The sequence below is a fragment of the Centruroides sculpturatus genome, unplaced genomic scaffold, assembly GCF_000671375.1.
Source record: "Centruroides sculpturatus isolate CEXI.00-Female unplaced genomic scaffold, Cexi_2.0 scaffold168, whole genome shotgun sequence".
NCBI lineage: Eukaryota > Metazoa > Arthropoda > Arachnida > Scorpiones > Buthidae > Centruroides > Centruroides sculpturatus.
In genome coordinates this window covers 553,530-579,968 of record NW_019384519.1, presented here as the reverse complement: position 1 = coordinate 579,968, position 26,439 = coordinate 553,530, and the positions used below count along the sequence as shown (strand labels likewise).

The window sequence follows — 26,439 nt, the reverse complement described above, 5'->3', positions numbered from 1 at the left end:
ACAACATCTACAATAACCGAAACTACTGATCCTACAGTTGAAACTGCAACTACAACATCTACAATAACCGAAACTACTGATCCTACAGTTGCAACTGCAACTACAACATCTACAATAACCGAAACTACTGATCCTACAGTTGAAACTGCAACTACAACATCTACAATAACCGAAACTTCTGATCCTACAGTTGCAACTGCAACATCCGCAAATGCAGAGACCACTGATTCTATTGTTACAACTGCCATATCCACAGGTACTGAAGCCACTGACTCTACAGTCACAACCGTTGCATCAACGGAATTACAAGAAACAACAGAATTATATTCTGATTACAGTGAAGAGAATGTTGGAGAAGCTACTGTAGCTGAAGATGAATTCCAAAGTGATATATCAGAAGCAAGCACTACTTCTGAAACAGATTCCTCTGTTGAGCCAGAGCTATCAGCTGAGCCCGAGCCTTCAGCTGAGCCCGAGCCTTCAGCTGAGCCCGAACCATCAGCTGAGCCCGAGCCATCAGCTGAGCCCGAACCATCAGCTGAACCCGAACCATCAGCTGAGCCCGAGCCATCAGCTGAACCGGAGCCCTCACCTGAACCTGAGCTAAGTCCAAACGAAAAATTGAAGAGAGATGCGGATATGGCGGTAAGCAATATATAATTATAGATATTCATTTAAAATATATTATAAATTTATTTAAAATAATAACTTTACTTTTCGATACAGATAAAAGTTTTATATATAAATACATTGAAAAACCGCATGGATAAAACTAGCGTAAGTAACGAAATTATTACAAAAGTTGCTTCTAGCCCTTGGTATAATTATATTAATTAAATTATCAATAATTTATTATTTAACAACAACAAATCATTACACCTGTCTACAATAATGATGCTTACTGCCCATACAGTTACAGCGGTGTTTTCATTTTTATATTGTATAGCTTTAGGCATAGTTTTAAGTTTACCTTTATCTTGTATAATTTTAATATACCATTACCTTTAGTTAATACCAACTGATGAGGGAATATTTTCTTTCGGAAAATAGTCCGAAATGCATTTTGAGCTTTTTGTTTCCATAATTATGTAGTCATTTTTGTGTTTATTAAACGTTGATCCCTGAGCGTTTGTGCCCATCATTGGTCTGATAAACCCTCACTATTATCTGCCTCACGGTTATTGATAATTTAATTAATATAATGTAAGTAATTTATCAGAGCTATCTACATGATATATTAAATACATACTAACATTTATATTTTTATTATTTAAAATACTAAACTCATGACTGTCGATTTTAAATTTATTCTCATCTCATATTTTTATTCAAAATATTGTTTAATAAATAAAATAACACTCTATTTCTAATCACTAAGAAACCTTCTGGGTGTGAGAAGGGCTTAGTCCTCCCAGTTATCCCTCTGTAGAACGAAAGAGAATCCTATTTTGTAGAGTGTGAATGCTATCAAGGATCTCTTGACCTTTGATAGGATTAATCTATCGAGGATATGTTTCAAACCATACACTTGACAAAGTATGGAACCTTATCACCCTTACTGATTTCGGCCTTATATTATTATTATTGCATTTTTGTGTTTAACTTGCAAGAATTATTTCTGTTTTAATCGCAGAAAAGAATTTTATTTTAGGTACAATATAAATTTCGCAGAATAAAAAACAAATCAAGAAGTGAAGCTGAAACATTTGAAAAAATGACAAATATTATGTGCTCCAGTTCATCTGAGTTGTGGGAACAAAAACGAGCGATGAGAAATGTATTTATTATTCGTATTTAATTAAGTTTTATTCACAATAATTTATTTTTTTTCAGTTAGTTTAAAATTATTCATTTTATGAAGATATTGAATGCATTCTAATTAATTTATTTCAGACACTTCAAAGAAATTTTAAGAAACTTTGTGATTGCGTACGACGAACCTCTTCTAATCGATTCCGTCATTATCCTTAGAAATATCTGTACAAAAGTTTTTAATATAAAATATAAAATTTAATTGTTAAGATAAACATTATATTGTTTCAAATTTCTGATTTATTAAAAATTTAATAAAATATATATATTTTTCAAATTAAAATTGTATTTCAAAAATCTATATATTAGTCTATATAGCCTATATTAGTTGCATAAATTTCCCAGCCAAACTTTAAAATTGTTTGACACCATCTGTTATATTTTATTAGAAAATGTTTATATTATTAATTATTATAAAACGGCAAAAAAGTTTAATTTTTTAGGGTATGGCATTTATAAGTTTTATAAAAACTTATAAATTCTAGTAAGTAAAATTGTCATTAAGTCCGTCCCCCTCGAAATAGGACATGTTTCCTCTCTCTATCTCCCCACCCCGTTGACCTTTAACCACAAAAATTTAATAGCATCAATCTCCTTAATACACAAATCTCCCTGCAACAGTTCAGAAATTTTCGACAAAAGGCGCAGGAGTTATTAAGCTTCAAACAGGGTGTGCCCTAAACACACTAATATCCATGTAAACACAGAATCAGTCGAGATGTTAAATTATAGAAAAGCACGTTGTTTCACGTGTGTAGAAATTTTCCATCGGTAGCAACATTTAATACGGCGGGTGTGGCGCCATCTTTTAGGATATATTATTATTATTATTATTTAAAATTTTATATTTTTTAACTATTATAAAGTGGCAAAAGGCTTAATTTTGTGAGAAAGGATGTTTTATAAAAAAATTGTAAATGCTAATAACGAGTAAAATCCGTCATTAACTCCGATCCTACAAGAGATACACACGACCTCCATTATCTCACCATCTCCTCGACCTTTAACCACCAAAATTTAATATCGTCAACCCGTCTAATAAACAAAACTCCTTGCAAAATATCACAAACTTTCGGAAAACAGCACTGGAGTTATTAAGCTTCAACTAGGTGAACAAAATCGTGACATCCCCCCCACACACATACTAAATATCCATACATACATACATACAAAAATTACCCCCGATTTTTTTTTCTTTTTTTTTGCATTTTTCGACGACTTAAAGTAAAATGTAAAAACTTTGGGTGGGGGTCAAGTTTTCACCGATTGCCATACTTTCCTTCATATATAACAGAGCAGGAAAAGTAAAAACGTTCGTTATTATTTTAGAACACCTGACGATTGTTAAATAAGGAACAGGAATATAAAGTATATTTGTTCATTTGTTTTTACTTTAATTTCATACATGAAGAAAGACTTAGTCACTATGAAATATTATTACATTAAAATAAGCATGAAAATTCTCGTTATTTTTCTATTACTTCTCATTTGTAAGTTTAAACTATTAAATTAAGTTTTAGTGATATTTTAAACATAAATACTAAACGTTACTTATTAGAAATAATTCAATTTTAAATCTAATTTATTTATTTTCGTAGCCGCAGTTGTTTTCGGAGATTCTGAAGATACTCCAATAACTGAGGCCCCTGTTACAACTGCTACTGAAGACACGGTTGGATCAATGCCCGATGAAACCGTTGAGGGCCATTCGACATCAACAGCTACAGAATCCACTAACAATCCAACTGTTACTAGCACAGCTTCAACGCAATTACAAACAAAATCAACAAAACCCGAGACAAATAATGATAAATTTCAAATAGATGCATTTATTACGGTAAGAGTTATTTGTAAAAGGCAAGGTTTAATTAAATTTGTGATAATTCATTTCTTTAACTATCGAAGGATTATTAAGATTTTTATATTTATTATTTTATAAAATAGATGAAAGTGATATATTTAGAAATGTTGAAACAATTTTTGAATAATGACGTTTGGGTGAGTTTATTCTCTATAACTTTTTCTACAATATTCTATTATAAATTATAAATATTCTTCGTAATTAATTTTAGAATTATAAAATGAATATAATCTGCATATTTTAAACTTAAAACTAATATATATAAATTTACATATAGATCTTGAAATAATGTATATTTCTAACCATTAAAATTCAGTTAAAAAAATTATTTTAAAAGTACATAAAACTAAATCATAATAATTTACAATATAATAATAGAAATGTGATTTAATTAGAAATTTATTTTATATTGATTCTTTTAACGACAGTTAAATTTATTCTTAATGTTATTCTTTCAACCTGTGAGTTCTGAAAGGGTTTTTAATCATACACAACGTAAGTTCGGCCAGGCTCAGATCGTAGGAACCGAGTGATGAGGGATGGGGACCGAGTGTCTAAAACAGATCCTTGATGAAAAATTGTTAGGTAGTAGTTCACCCTGACCGATTCCGAGCCCCCCCCAGAGTGTAGGCTATCCCTTAATCGCCAAATGATAGGCTAACCACTTCGTTCATCCGGCGGTTATTTTACATACAGTATTTATAAAGTAATTTTTAAAAATATCAAGGGAAATACCAAACGATAAAAATAACATTTTTAATAAATGTAATCTTAACATTTCTAAAATATTAGAAATAAGAATGATTTGGTTGATAGGATACTGAAATACAACACGTGATATATCAACGGGGCGCCCCGAAAGGACTCCCATTTAGGTGCTAGACACGTAAGCAAGGGCCAGTTCGAAAACCAGGAGAAGTTTGTATATTTAGTTTATTAGTGAACCTCGAACTCATAATCATGTATCAGTGTTTGGTGCTTTTATCCTCTTTGCCACTGTTGGCACAGAATGTGGAATGCAAAGGAAAGAAAATCTATATAGTGTGGTTTTACTTTTTAGTTTCATCATTTATAATGAATATTCTAGATTTAATAGTCGCTATTATTGTCTTTACCACGTCTACTTATAAATAGGCCTACTTTTTTATTGTAATAAAAAGATGAATTTTCTTTTAGGTAAAGTATGAAGTTCGTCAAAAAAATAAAACAAAAACGTTTGAAAAAATAAGTAATGCTATATGCTATGAATCTTCGAAAATACACTGGGCAAGAATGACGTTAGATTACAAGACACACAATGTAAGTTTTAACCAAGAGCACTCCCAGGTAGGAGCCACGAAGGGCAGTTGCCCTCCTGAAATTGTTTTAATCTCTTTTTATTTTTTATTTTTTAAGTAAACATTTTAATAAACAAACGTATATTATAAGAATAAAGTCTTCACTAAAGGAATGCAGTCCGCGAGCGACTTGATAGTCTAGCTAACTCAATTTAAATCCCTATGCCATTGGAAGATTTCATGTCTTTTACAGTAGTGTAATTAGAATTTTCGCTTGTTTTTCATATTTCCTTATTTTTCACTCTTGTGAAAATAAAGGTAATATAAGCAGTGCCGGATTAAGCCTGATTTTTTTAAAGACGGATATTATTATAGTTATTAATATTAAAAAAATTAAATTTTTCGTTTTCAGATTTTTGTTTCAGAAAGTTGGTCAACAATATCTACACAATCTAGCCATTCGAGAGTATCTTTTTCTATAGTAACCTTAGCCTTTCCCGTCCTATTGAATTTCTTAAATAATTTTTAATTTTTAAAACAGAGAAAGATCTCCCTGTTGCATTACTTAAAGGCATAGTTAATAACGTTAGATTACAAGACGCACAATTTTTCTGTGAAACTCTGTATTGTCTGTTAAGCCAGTATAATAAGTCCTGATAATAGTGAATGCTTGTTTATAGACGAAAATTTATAATTTATTTTTATTTCACTTCTATAATCCGATCCATTCTTCAAATCTTCAAATTCTGTATAAAATACTTGAAGTGTTTTGTTGATTTCGCGATATTTTTTGTATTTCGTATGAATTTGGCTACAAATTTGGTCACGAATAACAAAGAATGTTTTTATTTTAAAATCTGCTTGACTAGTTAAATTGATATCTTCATCTGTTTGGTTTTCATCAAAAATTCGTTTACCTTTCCTAGGTATTTCTTGAGTATTAGCGTCCAATTTCATGTGGAATAGGCACTATCCATAAATTACGTCCGCATTTTTCTTGAAATTTTTAGTTCCCCTCCCCCAGTTTGTCCAAGTTTCCGTTACCTCCGCCCCACTTCGGATGTCCAACAAAACTCAATTCCCCTTAAAATTCTTATCACATTATGAATAATAAAATGTATAAATAGTGTAAAATTTAATGAAATAAAACGGACGTTCATTGAGGTTCAATTTCTTCCCTCCTTGTCCGACTTTGTCCGACTTGTCATAACCCCTCCCTCCCTCCAGTATGGATGTCATTTATGCACAGCCCCATATTCCTAATGCCTCATTTTCAGTTTTATTGTATTCACCTTTTAAATCATGTATGCATTATGATAAACTTTGTAGCAAACTTATCCAAACAAAAACATCCGAGATGTAAAAAAAATTACGCCAAGTGAGAATTTATGACAATTTACATGACAGTCAAAATTTTTCTTATGAGTTTTTCTTTGGTAAAGATAAGCTTGGCGCTTGGAGGCGAAATGTAGAAAACAATAATACAGATAGAAATCTTGTGGGTACCGCTTTCAAGCGCATCAGGGATGAAAGCAAGACAGAAAACACGACCATTTCCAGCACTATAAATCCAAACAGTGAACCTTCGGAGGAACTTAGAAAGTTTGATATATACTCTTACCATAAGAATTTGTATACTTCAGCAGGGTTTAACCAATATTCCACAGAAACATCTTGTGGTTTTCAGTAACTGCAATTGCCAAATGNCGTTTTTAACGCCGTTTACTGGAGATCGCGTGCATAACCAAAATGGTTACAATCAGCTTTAAAAATATCTCATTGAGGTATGTCGTGAATATTCTTAACACCCAACGTGCCTACATAAGCCTACTATTTTTATGTAAGAACACTAGCAAGTCAGCATAATTTTAACATAGGATGACTGATTTTATGAAAAAAATATTTGAAATTTAAATAATGCTCCATTACTGTATTGGATCATTAAAATGCAACTGATGGTCTGAGACAAGGAAAACGGATATAAATTTGTTCACCTGTTGTAAACTACGTGTTCTCTTTAATAAATGTAACATTGAAGTAAAAAGCAACAGCAGAACTAGACGCAACAAATTTTACCATTTAGAATCGGGAGCTTGTGAAACCATAATCATTCATATAGTCTATTAATTATTTATTATAAATGAGTCTGATGTTATATCTATTCGTTACCTTTATAGTTAGTATTATTGCAGGAGAAAGTGAAGATGGTTGGCAAAACAACGAGACGAATGTGGACATGAATGACGATTATGTTACTCCAACTTCTGAAACTACTGATCCTACAGTTGCAACTGCAACTACAACATCTACAATAACCGAAACTACTGATCCTACAGTTGCAACTGCAACTACAACATCTACAATAACCGAAACTACTGATCCTACAGTTGAAACTGCAACTACAACATCTACAATAACCGAAACTTCTGATCCTACAGTTGCAACTGCAACATCCGCAAATGCAGAGACCACTGATTCTATTGTTACAACTGCCATATCCACAGGTACTGAAGCCACTGACTCTACAGTCACAACCGTTGCATCAACGGAATTACAAGAAACAACAGAATTATATTCTGATTACAGTGAAGAGAATGTTGGAGAAGCTACTGTAGCTGAAGATGAATTCCAAAGTGATATATCAGAAGCAAGCACTACTTCTGAAACAGATTCCTCTGTTGAGCCAGAGCTATCAGCTGAGCCCGAGCCTTCAGCTGAGCCCGAACCATCAGCTGAGCCCGAGCCATCAGCTGAGCCCGAACCATCAGCTGAACCCGAACCATCAGCTGAGCCCGAGCCATCAGCTGAACCGGAGCCCTCACCTGAACCTGAGCTAAGTCCAAACGAAAAATTGAAGAGAGATGCGGATATGGCGGTAAGCAATATATAATTATAGATATTCATTTAAAATATATTATAAATTTATTTAAAATAATAACTTTACTTTTCGATACAGATAAAAGTTTTATATATAAATACATTGAAAAACCGCATGGATAAAACTAGCGTAAGTAACGAAATTATTACAAAAGTTGCTTCTAGCCCTTGGTATAATTATATTAATTAAATTATCAATAATTTATTATTTAACAACAACAAATCATTACACCTGTCTACAATAATGATGCTTACTGCCCATACAGTTACAGCGGTGTTTTCATTTTTATATTGTATAGCTTTAGGCATAGTTTTAAGTTTACCTTTATCTTGTATAATTTTAATATACCATTACCTTTAGTTAATACCAACTGATGAGGGAATATTTTCTTTCGGAAAATAGTCCGAAATGCATTTTGAGCTTTTTGTTTCCATAATTATGTAGTCATTTTTGTGTTTATTAAACGTTGATCCCTGAGCGTTTGTGCCCATCATTGGTCTGATAAACCCTCACTATTATCTGCCTCACGGTTATTGATAATTTAATTAATATAATGTAAGTAATTTATCAGAGCTATCTACATGATATATTAAATACATACTAACATTTATATTTTTATTATTTAAAATACTAAACTCATGACTGTCGATTTTAAATTTATTCTCATCTCATATTTTTATTCAAAATATTGTTTAATAAATAAAATAACACTCTATTTCTAATCACTAAGAAACCTTCTGGGTGTGAGAAGGGCTTAGTCCTCCCAGTTATCCCTCTGTAGAACGAAAGAGAATCCTATTTTGTAGAGTGTGAATGCTATCAAGGATCTCTTGACCTTTGATAGGATTAATCTATCGAGGATATGTTTCAAACCATACACTTGACAAAGTATGGAACCTTATCACCCTTACTGATTTCGGCCTTATATTATTATTATTGCATTTTTGTGTTTAACTTGCAAGAATTATTTCTGTTTTAATCGCAGAAAAGAATTTTATTTTAGGTACAATATAAATTTCGCAGAATAAAAAACAAATCAAGAAGTGAAGCTGAAACATTTGAAAAAATGACAAATATTATGTGCTCCAGTTCATCTGAGTTGTGGGAACAAAAACGAGCGATGAGAAATGTATTTATTATTCGTATTTAATTAAGTTTTATTCACAATAATTTATTTTTTTTCAGTTAGTTTAAAATTATTCATTTTATGAAGATATTGAATGCATTCTAATTAATTTATTTCAGACACTTCAAAGAAATTTTAAGAAACTTTGTGATTGCGTACGACGAACCTCTTCTAATCGATTCCGTCATTATCCTTAGAAATATCTGTACAAAAGTTTTTAATATAAAATATAAAATTTAATTGTTAAGATAAACATTATATTGTTTCAAATTTCTGATTTATTAAAAATTTAATAAAATATATATATTTTTCAAATTAAAATTGTATTTCAAAAATCTATATATTAGTCTATATAGCCTATATTAGTTGCATAAATTTCCCAGCCAAACTTTAAAATTGTTTGACACCATCTGTTATATTTTATTAGAAAATGTTTATATTATTAATTATTATAAAACGGCAAAAAAGTTTAATTTTTTAGGGTATGGCATTTATAAGTTTTATAAAAACTTATAAATTCTAGTAAGTAAAATTGTCATTAAGTCCGTCCCCCTCGAAATAGGACATGTTTCCTCTCTCTATCTCCCCACCCCGTTGACCTTTAACCACAAAAATTTAATAGCATCAATCTCCTTAATACACAAATCTCCCTGCAACAGTTCAGAAATTTTCGACAAAAGGCGCAGGAGTTATTAAGCTTCAAACAGGGTGTGCCCTAAACACACTAATATCCATGTAAACACAGAATCAGTCGAGATGTTAAATTATAGAAAAGCACGTTGTTTCACGTGTGTAGAAATTTTCCATCGGTAGCAACATTTAATACGGCGGGTGTGGCGCCATCTTTTAGGATATATTATTATTATTATTATTTAAAATTTTATATTTTTTAACTATTATAAAGTGGCAAAAGGCTTAATTTTGTGAGAAAGGATGTTTTATAAAAAAATTGTAAATGCTAATAACGAGTAAAATCCGTCATTAACTCCGATCCTACAAGAGATACACACGACCTCCATTATCTCACCATCTCCTCGACCTTTAACCACCAAAATTTAATATCGTCAACCCGTCTAATAAACAAAACTCCTTGCAAAATATCACAAACTTTCGGAAAACAGCACTGGAGTTATTAAGCTTCAACTAGGTGAACAAAATCGTGACATCCCCCCCACACACATACTAAATATCCATACATACATACATACAAAAATTACCCCCGATTTTTTTTTCTTTTTTTTTGCATTTTTCGACGACTTAAAGTAAAATGTAAAAACTTTGGGTGGGGGTCAAGTTTTCACCGATTGCCATACTTTCCTTCATATATAACAGAGCAGGAAAAGTAAAAACGTTCGTTATTATTTTAGAACACCTGACGATTGTTAAATAAGGAACAGGAATATAAAGTATATTTGTTCATTTGTTTTTACTTTAATTTCATACATGAAGAAAGACTTAGTCACTATGAAATATTATTACATTAAAATAAGCATGAAAATTCTCGTTATTTTTCTATTACTTCTCATTTGTAAGTTTAAACTATTAAATTAAGTTTTAGTGATATTTTAAACATAAATACTAAACGTTACTTATTAGAAATAATTCAATTTTAAATCTAATTTATTTATTTTCGTAGCCGCAGTTGTTTTCGGAGATTCTGAAGATACTCCAATAACTGAGGCCCCTGTTACAACTGCTACTGAAGACACGGTTGGATCAATGCCCGATGAAACCGTTGAGGGCCATTCGACATCAACAGCTACAGAATCCACTAACAATCCAACTGTTACTAGCACAGCTTCAACGCAATTACAAACAAAATCAACAAAACCCGAGACAAATAATGATAAATTTCAAATAGATGCATTTATTACGGTAAGAGTTATTTGTAAAAGGCAAGGTTTAATTAAATTTGTGATAATTCATTTCTTTAACTATCGAAGGATTATTAAGATTTTTATATTTATTATTTTATAAAATAGATGAAAGTGATATATTTAGAAATGTTGAAACAATTTTTGAATAATGACGTTTGGGTGAGTTTATTCTCTATAACTTTTTCTACAATATTCTATTATAAATTATAAATATTCTTCGTAATTAATTTTAGAATTATAAAATGAATATAATCTGCATATTTTAAACTTAAAACTAATATATATAAATTTACATATAGATCTTGAAATAATGTATATTTCTAACCATTAAAATTCAGTTAAAAAAATTATTTTAAAAGTACATAAAACTAAATCATAATAATTTACAATATAATAATAGAAATGTGATTTAATTAGAAATTTATTTTATATTGATTCTTTTAACGACAGTTAAATTTATTCTTAATGTTATTCTTTCAACCTGTGAGTTCTGAAAGGGTTTTTAATCATACACAACGTAAGTTCGGCCAGGCTCAGATCGTAGGAACCGAGTGATGAGGGATGGGGACCGAGTGTCTAAAACAGATCCTTGATGAAAAATTGTTAGGTAGTAGTTCACCCTGACCGATTCCGAGCCCCCCCCAGAGTGTAGGCTATCCCTTAATCGCCAAATGATAGGCTAACCACTTCGTTCATCCGGCGGTTATTTTACATACAGTATTTATAAAGTAATTTTTAAAAATATCAAGGGAAATACCAAACGATAAAAATAACATTTTTAATAAATGTAATCTTAACATTTCTAAAATATTAGAAATAAGAATGATTTGGTTGATAGGATACTGAAATACAACACGTGATATATCAACGGGGCGCCCCGAAAGGACTCCCATTTAGGTGCTAGACACGTAAGCAAGGGCCAGTTCGAAAACCAGGAGAAGTTTGTATATTTAGTTTATTAGTGAACCTCGAACTCATAATCATGTATCAGTGTTTGGTGCTTTTATCCTCTTTGCCACTGTTGGCACAGAATGTGGAATGCAAAGGAAAGAAAATCTATATAGTGTGGTTTTACTTTTTAGTTTCATCATTTATAATGAATATTCTAGATTTAATAGTCGCTATTATTGTCTTTACCACGTCTACTTATAAATAGGCCTACTTTTTTATTGTAATAAAAAGATGAATTTTCTTTTAGGTAAAGTATGAAGTTCGTCAAAAAAATAAAACAAAAACGTTTGAAAAAATAAGTAATGCTATATGCTATGAATCTTCGAAAATACACTGGGCAAGAATGACGTTAGATTACAAGACACACAATGTAAGTTTTAACCAAGAGCACTCCCAGGTAGGAGCCACGAAGGGCAGTTGCCCTCCTGAAATTGTTTTAATCTCTTTTTATTTTTTATTTTTTAAGTAAACATTTTAATAAACAAACGTATATTATAAGAATAAAGTCTTCACTAAAGGAATGCAGTCCGCGAGCGACTTGATAGTCTAGCTAACTCAATTTAAATCCCTATGCCATTGGAAGATTTCATGTCTTTTACAGTAGTGTAATTAGAATTTTCGCTTGTTTTTCATATTTCCTTATTTTTCACTCTTGTGAAAATAAAGGTAATATAAGCAGTGCCGGATTAAGCCTGATTTTTTTAAAGACGGATATTATTATAGTTATTAATATTAAAAAAATTAAATTTTTCGTTTTCAGATTTTTGTTTCAGAAAGTTGGTCAACAATATCTACACAATCTAGCCATTCGAGAGTATCTTTTTCTATAGTAACCTTAGCCTTTCCCGTCCTATTGAATTTCTTAAATAATTTTTAATTTTTAAAACAGAGAAAGATCTCCCTGTTGCATTACTTAAAGGCATAGTTAATAACGTTAGATTACAAGACGCACAATTTTTCTGTGAAACTCTGTATTGTCTGTTAAGCCAGTATAATAAGTCCTGATAATAGTGAATGCTTGTTTATAGACGAAAATTTATAATTTATTTTTATTTCACTTCTATAATCCGATCCATTCTTCAAATCTTCAAATTCTGTATAAAATACTTGAAGTGTTTTGTTGATTTCGCGATATTTTTTGTATTTCGTATGAATTTGGCTACAAATTTGGTCACGAATAACAAAGAATGTTTTTATTTTAAAATCTGCTTGACTAGTTAAATTGATATCTTCATCTGTTTGGTTTTCATCAAAAATTCGTTTACCTTTCCTAGGTATTTCTTGAGTATTAGCGTCCAATTTCATGTGGAATAGGCACTATCCATAAATTACGTCCGCATTTTTCTTGAAATTTTTAGTTCCCCTCCCCCAGTTTGTCCAAGTTTCCGTTACCTCCGCCCCACTTCGGATGTCCAACAAAACTCAATTCCCCTTAAAATTCTTATCACATTATGAATAATAAAATGTATAAATAGTGTAAAATTTAATGAAATAAAACGGACGTTCATTGAGGTTCAATTTCTTCCCTCCTTGTCCGACTTTGTCCGACTTGTCATAACCCCTCCCTCCCTCCAGTATGGATGTCATTTATGCACAGCCCCATATTCCTAATGCCTCATTTTCAGTTTTATTGTATTCACCTTTTAAATCATGTATGCATTATGATAAACTTTGTAGCAAACTTATCCAAACAAAAACATCCGAGATGTAAAAAAAATTACGCCAAGTGAGAATTTATGACAATTTACATGACAGTCAAAATTTTTCTTATGAGTTTTTCTTTGGTAAAGATAAGCTTGGCGCTTGGAGGCGAAATGTAGAAAACAATAATACAGATAGAAATCTTGTGGGTACCGCTTTCAAGCGCATCAGGGATGAAAGCAAGACAGAAAACACGACCATTTCCAGCACTATAAATCCAAACAGTGAACCTTCGGAGGAACTTAGAAAGTTTGATATATACTCTTACCATAAGAATTTGTATACTTCAGCAGGGTTTAACCAATATTCCACAGAAACATCTTGTGGTTTTCAGTAACTGCAATTGCCAAATGTGGAGAAGGAAGAAATCCGCTGAGGAATTGAATGATTAGCAGGTTTGTCAACCCGAAGATGATGCCCAATTGGCAATGAAGTATTGTGTGGTGGGACGAATTGTTTGTTCGGTGTCTTTCTTATCTAAGACGAGTAATTCTATTACTAAAAAAAAGGAGTCGGTTGGACTGAAAGAGAGTTGAAAGACAAATTTTGCAATACGAGCCTTCAAGTAGTAAGTTGCAAGTTGAAATCGAATCAAATACAAAATCATTTTGATGTTTACTAAACGATATTAATGGAACTGTCGATAGTCTTGAGCAAATTTGCTATCGATATCACTATTGATAGCAAATTTTGAACTATCGTACATCTTTATTATAGACTTGTAAGCATGACAAAAAATAACCCTTGCCCAAACTTGCTAATGGTTTATAAACAATACTTTATAATAAATGCAAAGAAATGCCGTTTTTTAAACAAAACAACGAGAATATCCAGTTAAAATGGTATTAAACTAAATAGTAAAAATCAATAGATTATTCAAGATTTGGGACTCTAATTTCAAATTAATTCAACTTATTTAAGGATATTACTGTATTTTAGCAAAACAATTGGTTGATTAGTTTATCTAAATTTCATGTGTTTTTAAATCATATAGTACTGTACATTGATAATGCAAGGACTTATCGTAGAGGAACTCGCTTCATTTAAATGGGCAAATCAAATCTTTGTGATAGTCATTCTGCAAGATGCATTGCAACTGAAGAAGGCATCTTGCAATATGCCCTCTTCAGTTGCAGACTACACAAAAACAGGACTCTGACTCTGAGTAAAACCAAAAAGAAAATGTTTTAAAAATATTTAAAATAATGAGAAAGATCACAAAGATGGCTATCACAAATAATTATCCAAAAATGATTATCACAAAGATTTGATTTGTCCATCTAAATGAAGTGGGTATTTGTATAAGTCTTTGAATTATCAATGTACTATATGATTTAGAAACACAATGTTTAAAGGTGAGGAAGCTTCAAGTAAATTAAATTCTATATGTTTTGCTCCAGTTGTGTGGGCGCTCTTATTATTTTAACTGTTTTATTACAGATGATAACTTACTAACTATAAAAATAATTATTAAGTCTAATATTTACATTTTTATTTCAGTTTATCTGTGGATACTTTAATAAATTTTGTGACTGTGTACAAAGTTAGCCGATAAGATGCATTTAACTTGGAAAAATATTTGAAATTAAATGTGACAGTCGAAACAGACTTCATTTAATCTGAGTATAAATTTTTAATTAATGATATTTTATTTGTTAAAACCTATTGTACTGTATAATATATTAATAAATGATTTAATGTTTAATGTATATTAATGCTATAAATTATCATATAATAAAACAAAGAATAGGTTTTATGATCTGTCAATGTATTAAACTAAAATGTAAATACAATCAATCAAGTTTGTAAAAACAGCTGTCTATTTTCTGTCTGTTAAATATAACAGAGGAAAGGTAGAGCGCTCGGTCAAAAGTGACCCCATCAAGATTTTTATATTTTTGGATTCGGACCTTGAGACTTTAACAAATGTATAATAATTTGGGGGGTTTCTGAATATATGGATGTTAATGTGAGTGGAAAGAACTATTTTATTTACACATTTTAAAGGTTAATAATTCCTGTGCCTTTTGTCGAAAATTTCTGACACTTTTCAGGGAGATTTGTGTATTAGGAAGATTGATGTTGTTAAATTTTGATGGTTCAAAGTCAGTGATGGGAAGATACAGGGAGACTGAATTTTCCTGCATCTTTTATAGAATATTCTTACACCAGTGACTTTTTCGTTTCTTTCAAGGGCTCATTAAGTTCTTTGTGACTAGGGTGACAACATCTGAGAAAAAGTGACGACATTATATATCTATTTAGTAAAACTTGCTTAAAAGGAACCTTCTACGAGTACAATGCGAAAATCTGTATGAAAGGGAAACAAATTTTGAAACAAAACGATTTACTATGTGAAATATTATCAGCCGGAAACCTCTCTAACGTGGAAACGGAACTAATTAAGTAATATAACACTATGAAAGCGCAGTTTTCGCCTAACAACAGCGAAATTTTAAATAATAATTAATGTTGCGAATCCCTGACTCGGATAATGGTCAATCTGTCAATGACGAAAGTAACCACCTAGCATTTTTTTTTCCTTTTGTTAAGACGGTACTTTCGTTATCTAATAGTAGATACGACAACAAAACACCTTTGTTTCTCCCCAATTTTCTAAAAGAATTCAGTGGTAAAAACATTCCGCTAAAATCAAAACCTACTAAAACAGAAAATTTTGCATGGCATTGTTTTGAAAAGGTTTTACTATATTTATTAAATAATTTAGTTTTTGTAAAGCGCAGTCGACTAAAACGAATGCCTCGTTGAAACCAAAGTTGAATGACTTCGTATCGATGTCTTTCAACTTTATAAAATACTCACATGATACACGATAGACATCTTGTATCACGTGAGCATTTTTAGTTCCCTCTTATTAAGAGAAAAACTAACTTTCAAACATTGTTTTAAAATATTATTTTAGTTTTTAGTTGGTTTTCGTTAATTAATCGTTTACCAGTCACTAAAGAAATTACGAATGGGTCATATCTCGTCCATTATCACTTTGCAGGAGCCTCCATCAGATATAAAATATTTTCCATTAATTCAGTGTAACATTTCAATTTTCGAGTAAATTTTAGTTATCAACTTTTATAAATTTCATTCCTCATCTATACTTTTATTATGCTAAAAATCGTTATAATTATATTAGACTTACAAGAAACTGTTCTGTGGATTTGTCTTTAACTGTATATTAGCCATCATAGGACTACAACACTCATTCATTCATAATAATACTTTATTTACAAGGACCTCTGCTCCGCAGATCACCGCAGAGATTGATATATATATAGACATGGAGTATCAAAACAGTGAGGATACATAGGATTACAGAATATACACACAGTTATATAAAAGATATGTAGAAAACAGAGTATTTTGCATATAATGGATACAATGAGTAATAAATTACAGCGCAACAAATAACATTCAAATTAAGAAGTAATGCAAAAGTATTACACAGATTAAAATACAGAGAATATAATTAACCCTAGTGGGTATTGAATAGCGTGGTGTAATAGTGACTAACAAATGGGAAATAGAACAAAGCGATGATGGACATAAAATACCGGTTACATATACATATAAATACAATTATAGCAGTTAGGATTCATTCCGCGCGTAGGGAAATCTATTATTACCGATGCATTTAAAGTAACTCTTGATGAGGCACTGAAACTCCTCTAGTAGTGTATGGTTGCTCAACAGTTTATTTGGGGAGTACGGTCATGGAATGTCAGCAGCGGTCAGCAAGAAGTTGGATTCTTGAGTTTGTTGCTCTCCATCGCTGGGCACTGATAGATGTATTGAAGCTGCCCTTATTGTAGATTGTGCACTTGTCGTCATACTAGATTTTGAACATTTTAAGGTAGCTGGCGAAACACCCATGTCTAGTTAGGAACTGGACTTCTTCGTGGGTGTAGAAGCGTCTTTTCTGTTTTAGATTGATTTGAATACTTAGGAAAAATAATCGTGCCAGTTCGCTCACTTCTCCAGTCGCTTTCCTAGATGTTGTTTTCTCATTCTTGAAGATAGTTTTTACACTATTCTTTGTAATGGCATTATAGATATAATCACCTTTACAATCCATAGCAGCCTGCCTGGCCAAACCATCCGATTTCTCATTGCCAAGCAGACCCTGGTGACCCCTAATCCAGGAGAGGGGGTACCTGTTGGTACTACCGAACGCTAGGTGGTTAATGCTGTTGACAGTCTTATGGGTGTACTTAAAGTCCTGTATAAGACAACACTGCCCAACCTACGTTGGGCAGTGTTGTGGTTTTATACAATTGAGAATAACCTTTTCTGGCTGCGGGCTTTCGGCAGCTTGGATGCATTTTTCTCAGGCTTTCATTTTGCTGATTACCAACATAGTAAATAACCTCCAGTACAAAAGGTACTCAAATAATATAGGCTAACGATATGTATACATAGTTCATAGTTATTATCTTTGTTTTACTGGTCACATTTAGTTTGAATGTTCGTCACAAAACTTAGTTTGAGTAGGGACGAGGCAAGATATAGTACAAAAGAAACACGTAGCCAAAGTCCACGTGATTACCTTATATTGTGATGTTTATAGATTACGTAAATAAAAGAGAGACTCCATTAAAGAAGCTGTTCATTGGCAAGTGGATTTATTATAAACTATTTATTAGTAATTTATAATAAACTATTTATAATTAATTATTCTTTACTGCATTTTACTATTACATATGTTTTTTGTAGCTATTATTATCTACGTATAAGCATCCTGACGAAATATTTTCTTGGATCGCCGATTTTAGGACTTGGTTTCTCGTGGATTATTCAATAATACTTAAATATTTCATTAAGTCAAAAGCAATTGATGAAGAAGACGTAAATTATTATTATTATCAGCATTTATTACCAAAAACAGTTGATGATTTTAACCCTGGAATATATTAATTCATAATGAGAAACGCTGTAGTCAGCCGAGCGTGTTGGTGCAGTTTGTTAGTGACTTTTTGAAAAGTTAAAAATTATGGAAAATATTGCTTTTTTGTAGTTGTATCGTTATTTCTGTTGATTCTCAGCGGAATGGAGAAACATCCCGGTCTTTTATCCCTTACTCCTTTTGATTCGCCATTTCAGTTTACTAATGTTAAGAGCAAGCGACATCGTTCTCCTAGCGAACCTATGTTGAAAATTGCGAAAATGGATGATTTTTCCTGTTAAATCTGAACCAAGTAAGTCGATTTCTAACGAAATACTATCATATTTAGATGAAAGGTTTGATGCAGTCCTTAATGATTGAAGTGAGATGCCTGCTAGAATCGATTGGTTTGTTAATTTACATAACGAAAGCGATGAAAGGTTGACTAAGATTGAAACTAAACTAGAGGAACTTTTTAAGTTTAAGCAGAAATCTGAAAGAAAAGATAGCTTGCTTTTGCATAGTGTCGATTCACTGGCGAATAAGACGCGGAAGAAGAATATAGTAATTCAGGGTCTGATGGAAACTGATGATGATCTGAGTATTAAGATATAGGAACTGTTTACGGTAATAGTAGAAGAACCGAGGACTATTCCAGCGGCAAGGATAACAACGCCTTATAAATCAAATAATGTTTTGATTGAGTTGTTATCGGATAAAAAGTTACTTTTTAAAAGAATAAATCATCTTAAAAAGCATGCAAAATTTACAAGCATTGAGATCTTCGACGATTTGTGTTGGAAATCTAGACTAAGGCGCAAAAAACTATTACCTTTCTATCATCAATATAAATATGAAAAGAAGGTTTGATTAATAGCAGAGGTTTTGACAGTTGATTCTGAAAAGTTGACTATAGATTTAGACAGGGGAGAGCTTGTGAATGTTAATTTTTTGTTACCATCTTTGAACATGGGCTCTCAAAGTCTCACTTAGAATTTAATCGAAACTTTCACAAGCCGAAAGTTAAAATTGTGGCATAGAATTGCCAAGGAAGTTTTTTGTTTAATTTAAATGACAGAGAATTTGTTGATTATCTTCTGCAGTTTTGGGTCAGACGAGACATGACTTACTTTTCCAGCTAAATCGAGAATAAATAAGATTTACCCAACAATGAGGGTTTTTGGAAAGTTGGCCAGTAAGGCTTGAGGTCGAGGAAGGTCATCAGGTGTTCTTGTATACAACTATAAAGCCTATTAATAACTTTCGGATAACTATAAAGTGTTATGTTAAACGGACTGCAGAGAGTCGGATTTCTACTGATGAATGAATAAGATTTTTGAAATTAATTTTTAATACCAGCGGTCTCGGTGTCTTGCCCACTATGAATTATGATAATTCTTCTCCTCTTTTGGATGATCTTTACGCATTTGACGAACTAAAAACGGCAATTCAAAGATTGAAAAAGAGTACGGACGGAGTGAAAAACGAATTTATTCAATCATTGCCGAAAATGGTCTGTTTAGAAATTCTTAGTTTGTTTAATAAAATTAATGAGGCGGCGACTTTTCCAGAGATATGAAAGAAAGTTATATTAAAAATTATTTACAAGAAAGATGAAAGATCTAATCCATGTAATTATCGTCCAATAGCATTATTGAACACGTTTAGAAAACTGTTTACTTATCAAATAAAAGGAGACACTATTAATTCTACTTTCATAATATCTTCTACAGTTTACCCAGGGAGAATCACTAAACCCTTTGTTGTTTAATTTGTTTATAAATGATCTTCCAGAGATATTTCATCGTTCTGAACTTTCGGGTTTTTACCTAAATGTCACAGATGAACTACACTGTCTTCTATATGCAGATGATGTATTATTACTAGCAGATTCGAAGTCAACTTTACAAAATAAACAGATTTTATTATCTGATTATATGTTGAGAAAAGATTTTTACATTAATTTTCAGAAAATATAGGGATTGATGTTTCGTAATGGGGAAGATTTCATAAAACTGATAAAATTTTTATTAACAAAGTAAAAATTAATTTTGTTCCTCATTTTAAATATTTAGGTTTGATTTTTCCTTCTCTGGAGTTTTTAATTGTCATTTGAATAAAATAGAGAAAAATAAATCACAGAAGACAGGGGCACTACAGACAAAAATGAGGATGAACTCTATCAAAGCGATGTTCAAACTTTTCGACGCTATGTTAAAGTTTAAATTGACATACTTGATTCCAGTTTGGGGTTTGGATCTTAATGAGAAAACTGAGAAGATTCAATTGAGATATTTCAAAAGATTATTTAAGCTCGAACGTTCAGTGCTTGGTTCTGTTGTAAGATTGGAATTAGGGAGACCTCCGCCTGAAATGAATATTTTAAAAAATATTTTGTTTTTGGTCTAAGATTTTTGATCTTCCACATCACGGTCTTTGTTATTGTGTTTATGATTCTTTATTAAAGAAAGGAAATTCAAGTAAGAGAAATTGGGTGTTATCAATTAAAAACATTTTTGATAATTTACGCTATTCTTTTGTATTTTCGAATCATTCACGACTACAGTTAACTTATTTATGGGATATAATACAAACTAGATGTGATCAATTATGGAATCTAGATATAATTTATGCTTCACTTCAGCGATACATTCATTATTTATGAAAGAAGTACAGGCTGACAGACCGCCAATTACTTAAATTATAGCATTGTATTTCCTATGAAAAGTTTGTTAACGTCTTAATAAATACCGGATTATATTGAGTAGTTAGTACATAGATATTTCTAAGGGGCATTCTTTCCCATATTGTATTATCGATTACGACTGTATATTAACGCATATTTTCGTGTGATGTCCAGTTTTATATTTGTTAAAGAGAGAAATTCTCACTGACGATTTTTTAAAGAATATTTATATGATAAAAATATGTCGAAAATAATGTTATATAAATTGTATAACTTTTTCGTTAAATCCTTATTAACCGTATTAAGTACAATTAAGAGACCATCATGTGGCTGCTTATTTATTAATTTTGTTTTATCCCCCCTGTTTAGAAGTACTTTTATTTGTGTCAATAACAATTAAATATTAATTCATAATTCTGAATATATTAAAAGATAGAAAGTCTTGCTCGTTTATAGTGAATACGTTATGATGTACAAAACATTATTTAAAACGTTAAAATCATAGATTAAATAGAAAATAATAATTTATTATGCGTTATTAAAATTTTCTAACTTAATTTCCACAAATGATTTTGATGTTAATGAAATGAAAACTTACAGCTGTAAATATTTTGTGTACGGAAAGAGATTTAGGAGTATGAGAGTATCTTGTATGGAAGAACAAGTCGTCACCAAAGTCAATGACTGCCTATAATAATACTAAATTAGCCATAATTCTTGCTAGCTTTTCATGTTTCGCCAATTTCTTATATTGTATATATGTACTGTACCTTATTAATATATAATTTATTATATAAAAGAATGTGTACAAATAATTACAAGAAGTAATTTCTGTTCTATGTCTAATTTAATTAAAAAATAAATATCATATTTATAGTGAATAAATGTACATTTTCTTTATATATTATCCACAGACCTTGTTTATAAATAGCACTTATTATACTGGTGTAGTTTCGAATTAGCAAAAAGGAAGAAAAACTTATTTTTCACTAGGACAAAATAATCTCTATTTTCACCTGTACAGTACACTCTTTTTGTGTGTTTCGGACATGTAAGTCCTTCTCAGCAAATTTTATATAATTTGTTTATAAAATATTGTAAACAGTTTTTTTAAAAATTATATTATTTTACCCGATAATATTTAAACAACACTCACTTTATTTCTACTGTACGATATTAATATAATGATAATCCGACATAAAGTATCCAAAGGACAAAACCAATCATAATTATCATGGCGTTTTCTAATTTACGTGTCATTTTTCTACATAAAACAATAAAGCCATTTAAAAAAAAACCTCAATTTTATACAAATTATTAAAATTCCTTACCAACTTTATTTCCGTTATATGTTTCTTCCTATTCCCACCTCCCCTTTCTATTCTCTTTTTGCCTCTTACATCTGTTTTAAATACCTCTATCCTTAACGCTCTCTATTACCTATCTTTGTTGACTAGAATTAAATAATAACGATGATAATATATTTAACTAATAAATATCAATGAGTTATTCAATTAATCATATCAGTAAAGTCAAAGTATGCTTATTATATTATATTATATTATAAAAGAAAAAAAAATACATTGCCTTTAAAAGAACTTTTTATTTTATTTCAAGAACCGAATAATTAATCAAATTTGAAAACATAATTTTATACACGAAAACGTATTAATTATTCTTATTTNATCTTACAGTAAATATCTTAACGAAAGAAAAAAAAAGAAAAATTATACCTCACTTTCATTATCCGTTTGAAAAAGGTACATATATATACTTTTAAACTGAAATAATAAATTAAATCATAAATAATTAAAAATTTTCTCATTTAATAACTATATAAAATTTGATTGACTTACTGCATTTCTTATATCACGACAGAGATCTTCGTTTCCTTCGATATCTAAAAAAAAATTCAAAAACATGTCATATTGTATACATTTAGCAATGTAATTATTATAATAACGTACCCATAAAATATACAAGGATAATATGTAAACAGAATAACGTCTTCATATTCACTGAAGTAAGACTTCTGAAATACTGCTTCTCGAATGATACAGCTAAGATTCAGCTGAATAAATAGCTCGTGTTTAAATTCTACATTCAATTTTATCGAAGGTGATTTGGTAATTGTGTTTTATTTCCTGCTAAAAGAAGCGTAAAACCTGCCTGTATTAAAACTTTAATGGTTTTTTTTTTAATATATTATTGCGATTAGATTGATCATAGAGATTTACTTAACTAAATTTTCGTTCGTGGAGGTATGTGTGTGTCAGGTAATAAAGAGGGGTTATCTTTTACGTCATTCGATTGTAAACTAAGACCGAAGTGTCTCTGGACGTTACAGGAACCGACTGTGATAAAAAGGTACTTGCTGATAATTATAAAATCTTATTGTGAGCAGAGGGATTGGTTTGATACAGAACGGAATGTTCATTGTAAATTATATTTTTCTCTTAAAACTCACTTTTATACGGAATGGTATCAAAATTCAAATAGTAATTATTTTGTCAAATGTACAGGGTGGGAAAGAAAGTCACTTAACACCCCTGCTGCCAAATATAAATGTACCCAAAGTTAATTCGCTCATGTTAAGAACACTTAGACCAAGGGGGAAACAGACTGATATATATGAATGCAGCTCCCAAACCGTAAATGGGAAGGGGGTCATGTGACACATTATTTAGGGTCAGAATTTCACAAGGAATTGATTGCTGGAAGATTTTATTGACCTACCTTGAACGTTTACATGATGTGCTTAATGGACATTCTTCAGGTACATTAAGTGATATTAAGATTTTATCAAAATTCTATAGTATTGTTTAATAAGAAAATATGTCTTAATCTCAAGATGTCCTTATTGTACTTCAGGTCAAAATGAGACTTGGAAACATTTAATATCTGTTAATTACATTAATAAATTGTCAGGACAAATTCATATTTAGAAAAAATAGCGAGGTAGAGGTCGAAGTTTTAAACGCGAAAACGTGTACGTTGGACGTTCAACACCGCTTTCATGTAAGCCTAGAAGTGTTTGGATAGTCAGTGGAATAATTCCACTGACTATCCAAACATCCTTGTAATGGACGAATATGTCTAAATAAATATTACTAATTATTATAAAATAGCAAAAATCTTAATTTTGAAAGTGGGGCGAGTTTTAAGAAATATTGTAAATGCTAAAAGATATCACTGTAAGAACAATTTTTAGAATAAAGTTCTCCTGTCCCTAGATAACAGTCGGAAAAAATCCGGGACAATCCCACAAAACCGAAACATCTGGCAACATTGTTTATAATCTCCGGTTATGCACGCCATCTCCAGCAAATGGCATTAAAACGTTGTTTTTTTTTTCAAGTTGGGCATCAGCTACAGCGGCTATATCGCCCCGTGGAAAATGAAAATACAGTGGATACTATTTGTAATTGGCTAGTACTCGCGGGAATAATGCCTTCCGGGAGGTCTTTTAAGGGAAACTGGCCCATATTTAGGCGTTACAAACGTGGAGAAAACCCGAAAAACTCCACGTGACTAGCCCGTCCAAGCGAGGCGCGAACCCACGACCGAACTCCCAGTGTTTAGACTCTGTGTCTACGCAAGGTGCGGGGACGGAGTCCACTCGGCCACTGATGGGCCTATTAAAACGTTTAATGTTTTATCTGTAGGAAAAGTGATTATAAATATGTATTTTAATTATTTATCAACTTATAATCTATTTTAATGCTGACTGACTTCTGAAGAAAATATTCAAAGTATATTTAAATTATTTAAATTACACCTGTACTGGAAAGAATAAATGGAAATTTGGAAAGCTCTCAAAATCTGATGTATCCTGAAGACTCTTATAAAATATGTTCTTCAGCATAGACCATATATTTTAATATTATAAAATATAAACATTTGAAAGTGATAAAAAATAAATTATTATTTAAATATACAAATATTGTTGCATTTTAATTGAAGAATTCGCAAGTCTTGTATTTAAAAGATATATAACTTTTAATTTTAAACAAGTTAACAGATAATAGATTGCGTTAAATTAAAAATAGATCTTACAGTAAATATCTTAACGAAAGAAAAAAAAAGAAAAATTATACCTCACTTTCATTATCCGTTTGAAAAAGGTACATATATATACTTTTAAACTGAAATAATAAATTAAATCATAAATAATTAAAAATTTTCTCATTTAATAACTATATAAAATTTGATTGACTTACTGCATTTCTTATATCACGACAGAGATCTTCGTTTCCTTCGATATCTAAAAAAAAATTCAAAAACATGTCATATTGTATACATTTAGCAATGTAATTATTATAATAACGTACCCATAAAATATACAAGGATAATATGTAAACAGAATAACGTCTTCATATTCACTGAAGTAAGACTTCTGAAATACTGCTTCTCGAATGATACAGCTAAGATTCAGCTGAATAAATAGCTCGTGTTTAAATTCTACATTCAATTTTATCGAAGGTGATTTGGTAATTGTGTTTTATTTCCTGCTAAAAGAAGCGTAAAACCTGCCTGTATTAAAACTTTAATGGTTTTTTTTTTAATATATTATTGCGATTAGATTGATCATAGAGATTTATTTTACTAAAAAATTTTCGTTCGTGGAGGTATGTGTGTGTGTCAGGTAATAAAGAGGGGTTATCTTTTACGTCATTCGATTGTAAACTAAGACCGAAGTGACATCCAGGAGGGCCTATTCGACACCAGTGTGATGTCGGGGTAATACAGTATTGTGACACCTATTGTGAGGGTCACGTTACTCTTACCCCAGTACCCATACGAAATGCGACCAATCTCGTATGGGTACTGGGGTAAGAGGGCGGAGGAGAAAATAGTTAAGAGTCAGTCGAAAGATAAATATAAAGTTATTTGTTATATACATTTAAAAACATATGACATCAAGATTGAACTACAAACTATTTACCTAACTGTTGGAGAGACTTTACAAATCAAAATTCGCGTGAAGACAATATTTTAAATATTGTGATCCCTCGCTGAAAGACAAATCCTTACTAAATTCTTGAAGTTCTCGAATAAGTCCTTGAGGTGAAGTCGTATTATATTTCAAAAGCAGCACAAGTCGAGATCTAATGAGCAACGATTTTCCTTTATGGGATGGCGGGAGATTTCGTATAATCCCGAGATCCGAGTAGATAAGTAAAATGGTGACACTTCTATGTCAGTTGGGGTTATTCAAAAAGTCACTCGAAATCCAAATGATTAGGAACAACTAATTAAACGGTTTGCTGCGACTATTAAATGGGAACCCTCAGGGAGCATTTAGAGGAGAAATCCTCTTTTCGGGCGTTATATATAGGCCTATATATATATATATATATATATATTTTTTAT

General features: G+C 31.1%; 2 protein-coding genes across 1 annotated transcript in view; one reads left to right on the top strand and one right to left on the bottom strand.

The window, feature by feature from the left end:
* LOC111622703 (protein TsetseEP-like) overlaps positions 1–10,629 on the top strand; it is a 20,697-nt gene extending 10,068 nt beyond the window's left edge. Inside the window, exons 2-7 of the mRNA XM_023365124.1 lie at positions 38–645; positions 727–777; positions 5,363–5,378; positions 7,128–7,825; positions 7,907–7,957; positions 10,591–10,629. Of these exons, the coding sequence (XP_023220892.1) occupies positions 38–645; positions 727–777; positions 5,363–5,378; positions 7,128–7,825; positions 7,907–7,957; positions 10,591–10,629 (1,463 nt within the window). The remainder of the gene's footprint in view (positions 1–37; positions 646–726; positions 778–5,362; positions 5,379–7,127; positions 7,826–7,906; positions 7,958–10,590) is intronic.
* LOC111622687 overlaps positions 1–26,439 on the bottom strand; it is a 200,844-nt gene that overhangs the window by 14,046 nt on the left and 160,359 nt on the right.